General features: G+C 34.4%; 2 protein-coding genes across 2 annotated transcripts; both read left to right on the top strand.

Annotated features, from left to right (window-relative positions):
* The first annotated feature begins 638 nt into the window (after positions 1-638).
* Positions 639-3,950, top strand: LOC110898412 (thylakoid lumenal 15.0 kDa protein 2, chloroplastic). Its single transcript, XM_022145194.2, has 6 exons — positions 639-877; positions 1,473-1,576; positions 2,046-2,136; positions 3,378-3,446; positions 3,523-3,632; positions 3,735-3,950. The coding sequence occupies exons 1-6, from the start codon at positions 661-663 to the stop codon at positions 3,825-3,827; spliced, it is 684 nt and encodes a 227-aa protein (XP_022000886.1). The 5' UTR covers positions 639-660; the 3' UTR covers positions 3,828-3,950.
* Positions 3,951-10,403: 6,453 nt separating this feature from the next.
* Positions 10,404-11,317, top strand: LOC118485669 (acylphosphatase-like). The gene is made up of 2 exons (XM_035982029.1): positions 10,404-10,712; positions 10,786-11,317. The coding sequence occupies exons 1-2, from the start codon at positions 10,488-10,490 to the stop codon at positions 11,050-11,052; spliced, it is 492 nt and encodes a 163-aa protein (XP_035837922.1). The 5' UTR covers positions 10,404-10,487; the 3' UTR covers positions 11,053-11,317.
* The last annotated feature ends 4,749 nt before the right edge of the window (positions 11,318-16,066 follow it).

The raw sequence follows: 16,066 nt of genomic DNA, 5'->3' as shown, positions 1-16,066 counted from the left end.
TCGCATGGTGGTACCAAGGTGTTTAGTGAGCGTGTTGCTTCGAAAGTGGTTGACGGTTCTAGTGAATCTAGTCCTGTTATGGAGATTGGTGTAAATTTTGGATTAAGTTTATTGGTTGTGTGAGTTAGTCATTTTAAAAAAATCTATTTATTTTGCCGTTTGATAAAACAAAGGCTCATTGATTCAACCTATCAACCCGACATGCCGCTCATGTGTGTCACGATGATTAATAGTTACATGTTGCAAGACAAAAGTTTGTTGCTACTTCCTGTCTCTTTTGCCATGGGTCAGAAATTGATCAAAACCAAAGGGAGATTGGTTGGTTGTATTCCATTGTTTTGTTTTACCATACCAAAAGTTATGATCTGAAACTTGTTAAGCAAGAAACCATGACCAATGACAGGTCCAATTTAAGAATCGTACATTTTTAACAATTAATACTCAAATTTTTATAATTAATAAGATAAGTCATCTTAAAAACCAAACTAATACTTTCTTCTAATACGCACCAAGTCATAATTTCGTGCCAAAATGTAATTTTCTAAAATTTCGTATCCAAAATTGAAAATTTGCGAAATTTGAAGGAGCATTTCTGTGTTTTAATATATTGCATGATGATCCTATCCATAAAGCATTAAGCATACAGATTGAGCTGTAACAATGGCGGTTCTTCAACTTCATTCTTTCCGATTCCGAAACACCTCGACGAATTTCACTCGTGTAGCTGCTACCAGAGCGGCATCATCATCTGGATCTTTACATCAATCTGTTTTGACGCCCAAATCAAACGATTTTAGTCGATTAGTTTCTAAATTTAAATCCAATTCTCTCAGTTTTGCACTCTCCGGAACCCTAGCTCTCTCAGTAGCTCTTTCAGGTATGATATATCCGATTAATCAAGCCTTCGTTTTAAAAAAGAAGCTACAAGTTCTAAAACCTAGAGCGCAAAAGCGCACCGTACCCGAGACGTAAATTATTATATAATATTTTATATATTTCTAGCATCATTTACTCCATATTTAGAGACACATAAGCTTTATATATGTTTTAATATGAAAATTACATACATGTACAACCTGAAAAGCAAGATTTACAACAACCTGCTGCACAAAAGTAAGGGAAATACATGAGGCGCACTCTTCATGGTCAATTTTTACCAATAAATAGCGCCTCAGGTGCGTTTTTTTTAAAAGAGCGCCTTATGCCACCAAAAGCACAGCTGCTTGAGCCTTGCAGCGCTTAAGGCGCACTTTTTAAAACCAAGAATCAAGCATTAGGAAATCTGGTAATTGAGGTAGGAATCGATTGCAAACAAAGAGTTTATTTTGCAAATTGCTTATAGTAGTATTGATCCACTTGAGATTACAGCTTTGGGTTTTAGTATTATGAGCTTGTTAGGAGTTGTTTTTGTTTTCTGTTTCCTGAATCAGAGTGCAGAGCATAAAAGAACAAAAACCTATAAAACTATGTAGGAGTTGGATTTGCTGAGGCAAAAGTTGGGGTTAACAAACCAGAGTTACTTCCCAAAGAATTCACCACAGTTATTGACGTTGCTGGTTTCCTCTCAGACGGTCAGGTATGGTTCCTTCTTGTTTCACCAATTTGGTACTGCATAGTATTATTATGGCATCAAATGTGTCAAAATTTGTGAAATTATGTGACACAATTTTCAAACAATTACAACTTAATTATTTGTCTAGTGGCGTGTCCCTTGTAATATTGCATAGTGACTTTATCATCCTCAAACAATATCTCTCTGTCCCAAAATGGTTAGTTGATTAAGGTCTCAGACAGTTGGTAAAGATAGATAGAGGGTATATAAGGAGAAATATTATTGGATTATTTTAAAATTAGACATCTTTGAAAATATAAAGAAGTTTAATCCGTATTAAGTATTATTCATCATCATCATCATACTCATACTTAGTAAATCGCACCAATAACAAAGCTAAGATAGGGTCTGAGGAGGGTAAGATGTAGTCAGCCTTACCTCTACCCCACTATTAAGTATTATTGTATTAACATATTATGTCACCTGATTTTAGGAGAAAAGACTTGCAAAGGAGATTGATTCTATCGAAAAAGATACGGGATTCAAGCTTCGAGTTCTAGCTCAGAACTATCCTGACACACCTGGTATGCTATTTTATCTTTATAGTCGATGCAAAACGGAAGCGCAAAAGATAAAAGAGAAACTATTCAAGGAAATATTAATAAATCTTTAATGAATAAAGTCATTACATCAAGCCCTTTGAAAATTTTCTCTTGGGAATTCAAAATTGGCAGCCTACACATTAAGTAGATGACTAAATAAACACGTGAATGGGTAGACTCCACAATTTTTGCGTTTTTACAAGCAAATGAGATAATTAAAATTGTTAAAATTGTCAGGAACTATCGAAAGTGAAAATGGGGCTCTAAAGCGTAGTTATTAAAGGCGCGAAGCGCACTCTAGGCGCATAGGCTCCGATTAGGGCCTAGGCGATAGGCGCAAAAAAAGCGTGGGCCCGAGGAAAAAAAAAGCGCACTTAAATAAAAAAATTAAAAAGTTCATTAAGGGAATAAAGCACTCAAAACCAAAACAATAATGTTCATACTAGCACTTAAAAAGTCTCGGATAACAAAATACTTAAAACCAAAATGTTCATTATCATCTAATTAGTACCAAAAATTCTAAAAGAGTAGTGTATTAGTGTAGAAAAGTAGTACTAAATAGACATTTTTTATTTTATAAAACTACAAAAGATTTCTACATATTAATTTAAATTTTAATGGCATATAATAAATTTTTGTTCAGATGTAATTAGATAAATATAAATTACAGGATCTGGTTATTAATATATTTTGGAAATTAAAAAATTTAATAGTTTGCTAAAATCGTTTGTTTTGAGGTCTTATAAAGAGGAGAATATGAAGAATTTGTCACTAAAAAAGACCTTAATTAGTATTAATTGCGCATTAAAAAGTATCATTAAATTTGTTTATGTTGAGGCCCAGAGAAAAATACGAAGCATTTATCATTAAATAACAAAAACCCTAATTAATATCAACTGCCCTGCTAATCGCTTTAATTACCTTGGTAACAGAAGCTCATTAAATGCGCTTCGCCCTAAAATCTTGCCTAGGCGCAAAAAGCGCTCGCTTTTAATAACTATGCTCTAAAGGAATCTGGGTCCGCGACATTGAGAATCAGGCAAACCGCCTATGGACCCCATAAACTTCAAACAGATCGAAAGTTATGCCCGTTTTAAGTTGGCCCTTTTTCAGTCCACTTGCTCCATATATGAGTACGCGAATTCTTGTAACAGCTTTGTATCAAATGTAGTAAGTATTTTGATCATGTTAGCTTAATCCGGCACTTTATTTAACATCTACAGGGTTAGCAATTAAAGATTTCTGGCAAGTGGATGATAGAACCATTGTTTTTGTCGCTGATCCTACCTTTGGTAAGGGTTTCATACACCAAATCCTGCACTAGTTTCTTCTTTTCGATGAATAATATAATATCTAAAAACCGAGCAGGAAATATATTAAATTTTAACGTGGGGGAGACGGTGGATTTGGATATACCGCGTAGCTTTTGGAGTCGTTTGGCAGGGAAATACGGAAACATGTTTTACTGGAAAGAGAAGGTAAAACAGTTTTATAAACACTCTACTTTTGAATCTTTGATAATTGTCCTGGTTTTTATAAATACAGTAAATAAGGTTTGAAAAAAAATATATATATAATAGGGTGAGGATGCATCTGTTGAAGCTGCAGTAATGGCGATATCTAGTTGCTTGAGAGAACCTGTGGGAGCAAATAATTGTGCAGAGGTAAAATAAATGGTTATGGAAGGTATAGAGATCTTTGAATGTTATGTAATTAGACAAACAATATCACACATATTGGATCTGTAAATTGAATATTGACTATAAAAGTCAAAATGCATGATTGATTATAGAGCTTGGATTGTACCAGGTAGCTTAGATTCAAGGATGTTGGTTAAATGTTAATCATACATGGTTTTATGACTTTAGTCATCATGCACATGGTTTTAGTATATACGTAGTGGAGTCTCACGACCGCCACCTCACCATTTTTCGGTGCCAAAGGCTTGGGCGTGAGTGGTGTCTCAGGCGTGAGTCTAAGAAGCTTGGATATGTGTTTGCGTTTAATTTTTGAGCCAATAGAAAAAAAAACGTGTTTATAGGCACCAGCCCAGTACATTTCGTCTTATAATATTGGGATGTGTTTCAGAGGTGACTTGACTGTATAAAAATAAGTTGTCGCTTAAAGCCCCCACATTTAAGGGGCACCTAATTTTTTTTTACTATGTACTAAAACCGTACATTTTTTCGATTATTTGAATATAGTTCTTCAAATTATGATCTTTTGTGGTTTTTCTGTGTTTCACAAAGTGGATTTGAATAGGTGATTTAGGGTATAATTTTGTTTAATTTTCAATTTTGACAAGAAAACAAAGAATCAATAGTAGTTTGAATGGTCTTCTTTGACTAAAATCAATGCAACTCTAATATATGTGATTGTGTGTATTTTAGGAATCATATACAAAACATGTGTGCCATCATATTTCAATGTGTTAGAATTTTAAGCAATTTTTGTTTTACGAAAATGACCCCTCTTTTAGAATCCGCTTTGGGCCTCCAGAAATTTGAGTCGACCATGTTAACACAACTACATACAGTATGTGACACATTATGTAAGTGATTATATAATATGAACTTTTTTGTTAGCATTGTCATAAATTGTTAAGGTAGAGCAAATGTTTAGCCAGAAATAACTATCGGTTTAATGGCAAGCGATGTTGGGTTGATAGCATTTTTAGCGACGTTAGATTGGCCAACTTTTTATGGTTTAAACACAGGTCCAACTTCGGGGAGTTAGTTTGGTCGGATTGGTGTAAATTTATATTTATGTAGTTTGTTCTGTTGTTTGTTGTCCATCCCGGTTTTCGGGTTCGGGTTTCTGTTAATGAAGTTAGCTTTTCAGAAAAAAAAGTCTTGGTTCTAACGATTTGAGCTTTATATGGTTTGGTCCGCAATCTATTGTTTGAAAAACAGTAGTTTGACCAAAATCTATTTTAATTTCTTTCATTTTTGAATATGCAACTAGTTTTATATCCAGTGCCGCGTTGCGGCGAGCTCAACCGGATTATTTTTGGTGTGATAACACGTAAGCTTTATATTATAAAACCTCATAACACAATCACGCTAAACATAATCCTTCTTGGTGCAAGAACATGATATGCCGAATGTATTTTTAACAAAACAAACAACTCATACTAAATTGTATCGAATACACCAAAAATGTATCTATTAACATCTATATATGAAAACGTAGTCGTTCCATATATAAAAGAAACTTTTGATACAATCCAATCATTATCAAGGTTAATGAATATCAATCATATATTCATCATCACATGCATAAGATATGTTTACCTAGAAAAATGATGACAATGAAGAAAAGAACTATTATGGCCATATCAAAGATGCTAATATTTGATGATCTTGGTGGTGGTGAAGCTTTAACTACTCATTCTTTTCTTCAAAGACTTCAATCTTTCAACCCTGGCTCGCTTTTTCATGGCCTATTCAGCAATCTTGTTAAGCAACTGCACATTTCCAAACTGTTAGCAGTATATAATATCATGAGTTCTTCAGTCGAAATGAAACACTAATTGGAATAGGTTCAAAACACAAAGTTGTATTTCAATAATGGATATCAAAAAATGGGTAATGGGTTAAAACAGGTTCAGGTTAAAATGTGTTTGGGACAAAATGAATTCAAGTCGGTATAGAGTATAGCAAAAGAGGTTGGTTAAACATAAACACAAACGACCATAAACCATCTAGCCGACTATTAATTTGCCAAGTCCGACCTTGATTTTTTCTAGAGTTTTGTAAACATTTTTCTTAACTATTGGACTATGGAATTCGATATCGCAAAGTACCAAAACATGATTCTTAAACTAAATAGTGAAGAAAATGGACATAAACTCACAGATTTGCAGAAAAATTTACCTAAGCTGAAAAAAATGGACAACTTTTTTACACGTTTTATAACTTACAATTTTCGTAAAGTAATTAGCTATTCTTTGTTAAAGATAATATATGGTATTAAAAGAGAACTTACCGTTAGAAACCGATTAGCTATACCAGCTTCAAAGTTGTTTCGGTTTCTTGTGGGTTCGGATAACGTCGCCAGTACCGACACTTTTTTATATAGTCTTTCTTTATAAGATTTCATCAAATTCTATTTCAATTTGTTCTATTAAAATCAATTATAATATAAACTGGCCTTTTCAACCACAAAATTGCAGTGATTCCTTTTGTACTCGGATCACGCACCGCAAGTATAGAATCAAATACTTTCTGTTTGACCCATCGGTCTGTGCGTGATTCAATACAATTACATATTGGTTTGTAGCTGGAACACGCACCGGAAGTATAGAAGCAAATACTTTCAGTTTGACCCGAAAAGTAAAATCATTGAAACCGACCTCAATCCATCACTTTATACTCGGATCACGCACCAGAAGTATAGAAGCAAATGCAATCGACCGAACCAGTTCAAATTGTTTTATTCAAATCATTTTAGTTTATAATATACTCGAGTTGTTTCCATTATTTCTTCATTTTTCCAAATCGAATTGAATAGTTGGTGTTGTGTACAATGATATATAAGCAAATGCAGCAACTTAAAATGAAGATAGAGTAGTAATACTTACTGTTATAGTCTGATGTTGGTGTAGTCTTGATGCAAATCCATAATAAAGCCTATGCAGCTGCAAAACATCACTATTACATAAAATCCCTTACTCTGAAACTAAACTACGAATAATTAGGTTTGTTTAGATTGAAAAAGAAAACAACATACTCCACTCCTGGAGAAACATCTAGCAGTGATGATGTTGGAAAACCATCAGCCCAACAAAACAAACTGGTGATAGTGATTTATATGCCACAACACCACAGGAAAAATAGTCCCTTGAGGCGATTTCATAAAGCCTATGCACTTTGAAGTTTAAGATTTGCCACATTTTAAAGTCGTAAATGGAATTATCCAAATTAGCATCATGCATTACACATTTTTAGGTTAGCAGATTCGATGCAGGCGTACTAATGGATACCTCTTTTTAGTCAGTAATCACAACCAACCAGTTAAACACCAATATTTTATCCCTAAAATACGGCTCAGTAAAACATAAAACACCGATAAGCATAACCAACCATCGCTAGATGTCACAAAGTGTAAAAGGCTCAGAATGACACTCCATCATCGCCGATACCAACAAAACATGACTCAATGCCGCTACGGCTGCAAACATAGTTGCCACGCCAAGTGGCAAGCCACCATCATCGCCGGATAACGCTTCAAATCCCAACATCGATGAGATGACAACTACTTCAACAATAATTTCATAAAAAAACAACAGAATGGCAACAGTTAGTATCTTCATTCTTGAGAAGTTCCTAAAACTTGACAAATGAAAAAAAAAAAGAAATCAAGGATATAGTCGGCTACACAGGCATTTCCCATCCCAGGCTCAGAGTTTTAAAGCCTAAAATAGAAATCCATGGCTGCGAGGGGGTTGCAAGTGAAAACATACCATCCACCATCCTTGCCAAGCCAAGGTTACATGTTCATCAATTTTTTAGTCATATCCTTGAACTCATCATAGCCACGACAGAAAACCTAATCAACGTAGGCATAAGAACTGACAGCAGACAAAACACAATATCAAAGAAAAACCCTAACAAACCAATATGGCTGCACAGGTCAATCGGAACAAACCACGAACATAAACACCGTTCGTTTCCCAGACTTTGAGAGAGAGAGAAAGAGAGAGAGAGAGAGAAACCCCCACAAAACAAAGACACCAGATGGTGATCGCGGTGGTGGTCTGACGGTGGTGACACACCGGTCATCGCCTCTCTCTTCTCTCTCCCTTTTCCCTCTTCCCGTCCTCTCTCATCTGAAGCAAACCGGAAAGAACCCAGCAATCATTCGTAGGTTAAAAACCCCACAAAGCAGAGACGCAAGATGGTGACTGCGGTGGTGGTGTGACGGTGATGACCCTCCGGTCACCGCCTATCTCTTCTTTCTCCCTTTTCCCTCTTCCCATCCTCTCTCATCTGGAGCAAACCGGGAAGAGGGGTATGGTGTTAACCTGGAAGACACGCGTCTGATGAGGGAATGACCGCCCAAGTAGGCCAATTGGAAAAAACCACGAACAGAAAGACTGTTCATTCCATTGGTTTATTAATATCTTCCCATCCTCTCTCATCTGGAGCAAACCGGGAAGAGGGGTATGGTGTTAACCTGGAAGACACGCGTCTGATGAGGGAATGACCGCCCAAGTAGGCCAATTGGAAAAAACCACGAACAGAAAGACTGTTCATTCCATTGGTTTATTAATATCTTCCCATCCTCTCTCATCTGGAGCAAACCGGGAAGAGGGGTATGGTGTTAACCTGGAAGACACGCGTCTGATGAGGGAATGACCGCCCAAGTAGGCCAATTGGAAAAAACCACGAACAGAAAGACTGTTCATTCCATTGGTTTATTAATAGATATTAATAATATTAATATTAATATTAATATTAATAATAATATTAATATTAATATTAATATTAATAATAATATTAATATTAATAATAATAATATTAATATTAATATTAATATTAATAATTAATTAATAATAATATTAATATTAATTAATATTAATTAATAATAATAATAATAATAATTATACACATATGCACATGATTGTATTATATCCATGAACACATCTTTATCGTTTAGAAACTTTAATATATATTAATTATTTAAACATATATAGAAATAGTGATTCAACCTAATCAATAGGTTCGGTTTCATGTTTTCTGAATTTTCATCAAAACCGGTTGAATCGGATCTTAAACAATAAACACCCCAATTCTTTGTTGACATTAAACATGACTTCCACCATATGATAAAAAGAACATCACCAGTGGCGGAGCTTGACCCGAATGACAGAGGGGTCGAAAACATATATACCCAAAAATTTCTATAGAACCGGGGGTCGAAAACGTATATACCCAAAAAAATTTATACGAAAACGACATATATAACACTACTGAGCGAAAAGTTCGGGGGTCGACCCCCCTCTATACTTCGCCCCTGAACATCACTATAAACGATATATATTGCCTATAAAAGCTCTAAAAAGAGTTTAACATTTGCCTATAAAAGCTCTAAAATTAGAGCATTCACATCACTTCCATAATTCTTATCCTATAATTATTATATTGAAAACACTATATTTCATCCGTTCTTTTAATTAAATAATAATTTTATACTTATATTATATTTTTTTTCTCTTCTCAGCTCACAATCATTTTCAAAACATATTAGAAAATTATAGTAGTTGAACAGTGTCTAGTGTTCACTCAAATATACAGATGAACATTAATATTTTCTCTTTTCTCTACTCATAACCACATTTTATAATATAAAAAAAACACAGTCATAGAATTTAATGGAAGAGATGTGAATGCTCTAACAAGCCAGATTAAAAAAATCACATGCATTTTATATACATACAAAATGCACTATTTCAACCAAATTACGATTTTGCCCCGTTTAAGTTTACTGTTTTGCCATTGATTTTGTTTTTTTTTCTCCCAGCCAAATTACGATTTTGCCCTCAGTTCAAATTTACAGTTTTGCTATTGTTTTTTCTTTTTTTCCTGTCAAATTACGATTATGCCCCCAGGCAGCAACTGCCTGACACTTTCCCATTGGTCCAACCATATAATTTTGCGCAGTTTAAATTTACAATTTTGCCATTGATCTTGTTTTTTTTCCTCCCAGCCAAATTACGATTTTGCCCTCTGTTCAAATTTACAAATTTGCCAACGTTTTTTTCCCCTGTCAAATTACGATTTTGTCCTCAGTTCAAATTTATAGTTTCGCCATCATTTTTGTTTATTTTCCCCGTCAAACTACGATTGTGTCCCCAGTGTAAAATTACAGTCATGCCATCATTATAGTTTTTTTTTTTTTTTTGTTGTTGACAAAACTCTTGTTGTGTTTTGTTTTAATTGATTGACTCTCTATAATTTTTATTGCCTGACACACGCTCATTTATCCTGAAAAATTGCAATTTTGCCCCTACTTTAAAATTAGTCTTTCTATTTTTTTAGTTCTTTTAGCAAAAGTACGATAATGTTTTGTTTTAATCGATTGACTCGATGTAATTTCTTTTAAAATCATGTTATGAGTAGTATGTACAAATAACCGAAAAACAGACGTACATAGTATGAGAAAGAAATATTCGACCTAGTGTCTCGCAACGCGAGCATGACAAAAACAAGATATTTAAACAAAAGAAATCATATGTTAAAATTAATACTTTTAGAAGGTTGGAGAATGAATTCTTCCATTCTTCTCCACAAAAACCGAATCAACATCTCAAAACATGCATTTCATGAATCATGTTTTCAAACATCTCAACCAGACTCACCACCACACTCAAATCCCTAATTCCATTACACAACCACCATCATCACAACCACAATCACAATCAAATCCCCCAATTTTCACACTCTCTCCTCATACCCACAAACCTTCACCCTCCCCCACTCCGATCTCGTCCCTTCAACATGTCTTCTCAATCCTCCCCTCTTCCTCCACCCGATTCATCACCACCCATCAAAACGGTAACTCAAATCTCCCTCCAATTCATCCAGTCGTCTTCACATTTGTAACCCATTTCTTGTTAATTGATTGCAGGTGAAGGTCGAGATTAAGGGGAGAGTGCAGGGGGTGTTTTACCGGGACTGGACTGTGCAGAACGCTACTGAATTGGGTTTGAAAGGCTGGGTTAGGAACCGAAGAGATGGATCCGTTGAAGTCTTGTTTTCTGGGAGTGTTGATAAGGTTGGGGAGATGCAGGAGCGGTGTCGTAGAGGGCCCCCGTCTGCGGTTGTTACTGGGGTTAATGTTAGTCCTTGTGACGAGGATCCGGGGCCAGGGTTTCAACGCAGACCAACTGTTTGATGAAATGTCTCAATGAGTAGAGGTAAGAAATTGTTATAATAATCTTGTTTAAGCAGTGTATGCTCTTGACTTATATATGTAAATGGGTATTGTGGAGAGCGAGAAACGATGTCGTATTCAACAAGAGGACACCGGTCTATAAGTTGGTGGGAGACATCAAATTACTCAGTTTCTTATGGGTGAAAAATATATCGTATTGTCCGAACAATGTATGATGTTGTTATTGCGTATCTAGCAACTTGTTAGCATGGTTATAAGGCAATTACTCGTTGTGTATAGCGTATACGAGACTTTGATTGCCATACTGGCTAATACAAAGCTAATGATAGGGTCTGGGAAGGTGCGATGTAGGTAAACCTTACCCTTATCGTTGAGGATAGAGAGGCTAATACAACAACAGCCATACCTAGTAAATCCCGCAAATAACATGAGGATATTAGAACTTCGAGTGTGTTAGCAAACGTTGGAGAGCATGAAAGCTATAGATAGGACTCTCGTCCCCGACATACTATTAATGTTTTGTTACGTTACGTTATGAAGGGGTTGGTCATTCTCTGTTTGAAGTGTAACTTCAAACTAAAGTTTTTTTTAGGATGTATCTCTTGGTGCACGTTCGGTTGGACAAGCATATATTTTCAGTTCTACGTAGCAAGAAATCGAGAATGCATTATCACTTTCGGATCAGTAGGCATGTGAAAGAAGCCTACACCGCTTCATGGGACCTTGTTATGGACAACCTAAAGTGCACGAAAAAACTTGTTTGTGAGCCGGAATTGGTTAATAACCCAAACTGAAACCAGTTTAAAAGAACCTGGTTTGGACCCAAACCGTCTGTAAGCGGGTTGAGAATCCTTCGTTGACGCCGGTTTGGGACGCAATCTGACGTTGACCTCGTTTAACCGAACCCAACCCAGTTTGGGCCTGGAGCCCGATTTGTGCACCTCTAGGCTAAGGTGCTATGGACCCAAAACCATCTAAAAGAAGATAATAATTATAAGAGCCCAAAATGCCGAGCCCAAAATGCCAAGGCTCCATAAAGGCCCATTAATAGATTGCGTATAGGGGAGTAGGGGACAAAAAAAAATATTCAATCAACTCCCCCAAAGCTTAAAAGCCCTAACGAAGCCCATAAGCTTAAACAGAAGTGGAATGTCCATAATTAGGTGTGTAATCATATTTTCAAAGATGCATCTACTTAAAACTAGAGGTGCTCAAACCGGTTAATTTCAATAACCGGTTTGGTTATCTAGTTATACCAGTTAATTTGACTTTTTGACTTTAACCGGTTAATGCTTTAACCGGTTATTACTCTAACCGGTTATTTTTTAAACTGGTCTGGTTAATTACTTTAACCGGTTATTTTCGGTTAATAACCATTTTTGTTTTTGACTTTTTTGAATTTTTGGTCTACCGGTTAAAAAAACTGGTTTCTATACTAAATATGTATAACCGGTTATTAAGCGGTGGTTAAAATTAACCACTAACTGGTTAATGTTATACCAGTTAATAACTGGTTTCGGTTAATTAGCCAGTTTTTTTGCCCACCTCTACTTAAAACCCTATTTATTTTACTTTTTTTTTCTCATTCTTTTAAGCCATTAAAGGCTCATGCCTTGTTTTTAAGTTTATAACCCAATAACCAATTATATGCTTACTCAATTAGAAAAAAATTTGTTTAACCTAAATAAGAAAAAGACAGTCATGGACGATTGGACGATCTAAAGTCATGCGATCGAACACTTGAACAAGGATGATCGGTGACTGCAACTCAAGACGATTGATGATTCAGTTCAACTATTCGAAGAATAAAGTGAAGAGCTTGAGTGATCTATTCTGAATTTCTAATCAAAGAGATGAGCTAAACATGAGTAAAGATTAGTTTTTGATTCTTCTTCTAACTTTAAAATTGAAATTAAACATTTAGACATGATCAAAGTTGAAATTAAGTGTGATTTGTGATTTTGTGAACATCAATGAACAATCGGTTAGTGGAATGTGCAAAAACAAAGTAATTGTTATTCTGTGAGAAATTTCGATTGAGTATATTTGCAATGAATGATTGATTATTGAATGAACTTTTAACATTTTGATGAATTATTAATGAATTGAGATGCCATCACTTTGTTCAATCTACATCAGTTTGGAATTATTTTTCTAAACAATGAATTACTAATTAGACTTGATTAGTTGATTAAAGATGATTTTACATGTAATTTCTAGGGTTTGGTTATTGGTTTTTAATGATACCTTATAGGATTATCAATTTTAGTTGTTTGTAAGGATCGTTTTTAAAACATGAAAACTCTTATGGGGCAACTATAAAATGTATTTATTTATTTTTTTCATATATTTCTAATGATTTTGTATTTTTATTATGTGTTTTTTCCTAAAGACATTGTACTTTTTCTATGATCTTTATAATATGATTCGACTCAACTCGACCCGAAAATTTTGACGATGGGTTGTTATAAATCCAGTATAAAAATGACACTCTAAGAAAAAGTTATGGCTCGGAACCAAACATAGTCGACCCACAAAGCCAAGAAGGGCCCCTTTCTGGGTAACTTGGGTCGGATTACTGATTCATCATCCGAGGTATGGTTGATCCAAAGTTCTGGGCATCTGCTAGTAAGTGATCATGAGTTTGCGTTTGTCATGCCTTAGCCGATTCCAGGAATACCCTATGAGAAGCTATTTACAAGACCTTGTGGGCCCTACCAATGATCTCTTGGCCTAATGGTCAAGGGTGAGGTGGGAAGCTTTGCTTCTCTTGGAGGTCCTGGGTTCAAATCCAGGCATGGGTGATTTTAATACTAACTTGTTGATACTAACATACTAACTATTAACCCGGTTAGCGTCATTCTAACCGTACGCCGTTAAAAAAAAGACCTTGTGGGCCCTAACCATTTTTAATGCAGATGTAAGTAAAAGAAAACCACATTAACAAACTTTAGTTATATCCATCCTAATAACATCCATTGTTAAAATATTGCTAATCATAATTCATAATTCAATCATTTGCTATGTAGACAACCCTTAAAAAATCCCTTTTTCTTTGATTTTCTTTCCAAAAAAGAGAGCATTAGCTATTTAAAGAAACTATTTTTAATATATATATAATAATATAGTAATTACAATATAGGAGATGGATCATGAGAAAACTAGTTTAAATGAGAAAACTAAAAAACTAACTAAAAAGCCTAAAAAACATACCATTTTTTTTTTACAATTTTGTATAAAAAATCGCTATTTTTTATGTATAGAAAAAAAAATTTCAAAAAAAAAATTGTTGTATTGCACATGTGCACTAATATGGATATAATGTACATGTGTAGTACACATATAATGCACATCTGCAGTACAAGTTTTTTTTTTTTTGAAAATTTTTTTCCATACATAAAAAATAACGATTTTTTATTAAAATTTGTAAAAAAAAAAATTAATATGTTTTTTAACTTTTTTAGTTAGTTTTCTCATTTAGATATAATTTTCTCATAATCATCTCCATTACAGTATAAATGGCCATAAATATTATCAGTAATCAGATCAACCATAAATGATTATGCTACATGTCATAGGTACCCACCCACAATGGACATGCATCATACATGCACGCATGATAAAATGCCAATACAGTCAAATGGTCATAGTCAAGCTGAGTCAGACCATTGTCCTCAATTTATTTGTTCAAGTGTCCTTTGTAATGAGGTTGACATGTACCATCATCAAATATATTATTAATCACAAAATACCATTGTTTCAGCTTACTTTATTAAATTTAAAATTTATTTAATTTAATATACTATACTATAGTCTAATAATTTCCTTTTTATTTTTTATTTTTGTTAGGTAACTCAATTGTTTTTAGATACTGTATAAGGTCACACAGACATCCACACATAGAAAAAGTTATATTTAAGGTTGTAGAGAATAATATTATGATTTAAATAAGCATAACAAGAAGAGTAATAAATAATAGTTTTATTATCCTTGACATTGTTAGCATCTTTAAATTAGGTTGGTCTCTTCTTTCCCTATCTAATTTTGTTGATAAGTATTTGTCATTATATCACATTGATTTAAATAGATTTTCATGACCTAATATCCACTAAATAAAACTATATTAGTGGACATGCTACAAGCCAATTTATGGTTTATAATAAACTGTATTTTCAATATGATATGAGCTTTATTAATTTATTGTTTTTTATGGGTCAAGCTTGCTTACATTTTCAATATGTATCAAAAGCTAAATATCATGTCCTTACCTAATATTTTGTTCCAAATCGTGTTGGATTTAGCCGTTAAATAATGCTTAAGACGTGGCTATAATGAACGCGTTGTAATAAACATTCTTAAAACAAAATTTTGAATTGATTTAATGTATTAACATATATACAATACTCCCTATTGTCATTGATCAACGAACACCACAATTCATCTTGTGTGTTCTTTAATATCAATGCTTTCGAATAACACACAAACAAGTTTTGGGTTACTATATATGGGTTATATATGGGTTAAGTTATTCTACAAAGACACAATGATGATAAATAAAAATTTTAAAATCTACAAGTTGTAAATTCAAAAGTGAAAACATAAAATCTCACTTGGTAGAGTTCGATGAGACGGTTTCAGGGCCGTTCCTACATTTTTTGAGACCCTAAGCAGACTAAGCAGACTATGAAGTGGGGGCCCTAATTTCGTCGATAAACTCTCCTCCAATGCTGACGCCATGGGTGATTACCCTTACTTTTTTAGTCTAGTGATAGTCGATAGCCTAGAAATTAAAAGCAGGTTGCGATGGGAAGTGAGAACGATGATTGCAGCTGTATTAGGGGCTTTAGGCCGCTAAATATTGATGATTAGGTCGATGGTTGTTGTGTTGTAATAGTTGGAAACTGAAGGGGTATGGTCCCAAAACGACCATTACCCGCATCAAACAAACCCCTACCAGTAAGCAAACCGCACCCATGCGGTCACATCCTTCGAACCCATTCGGTTCGAAGATGAA

This window comes from Helianthus annuus, chromosome 13, assembly GCF_002127325.2.
Source record: "Helianthus annuus cultivar XRQ/B chromosome 13, HanXRQr2.0-SUNRISE, whole genome shotgun sequence".
Lineage (NCBI taxonomy): Eukaryota > Viridiplantae > Streptophyta > Magnoliopsida > Asterales > Asteraceae > Helianthus > Helianthus annuus.
The sequence above is the reverse complement of the archived record's forward strand: the minus strand, read 5'-3'. Positions and strand labels throughout refer to the sequence as shown.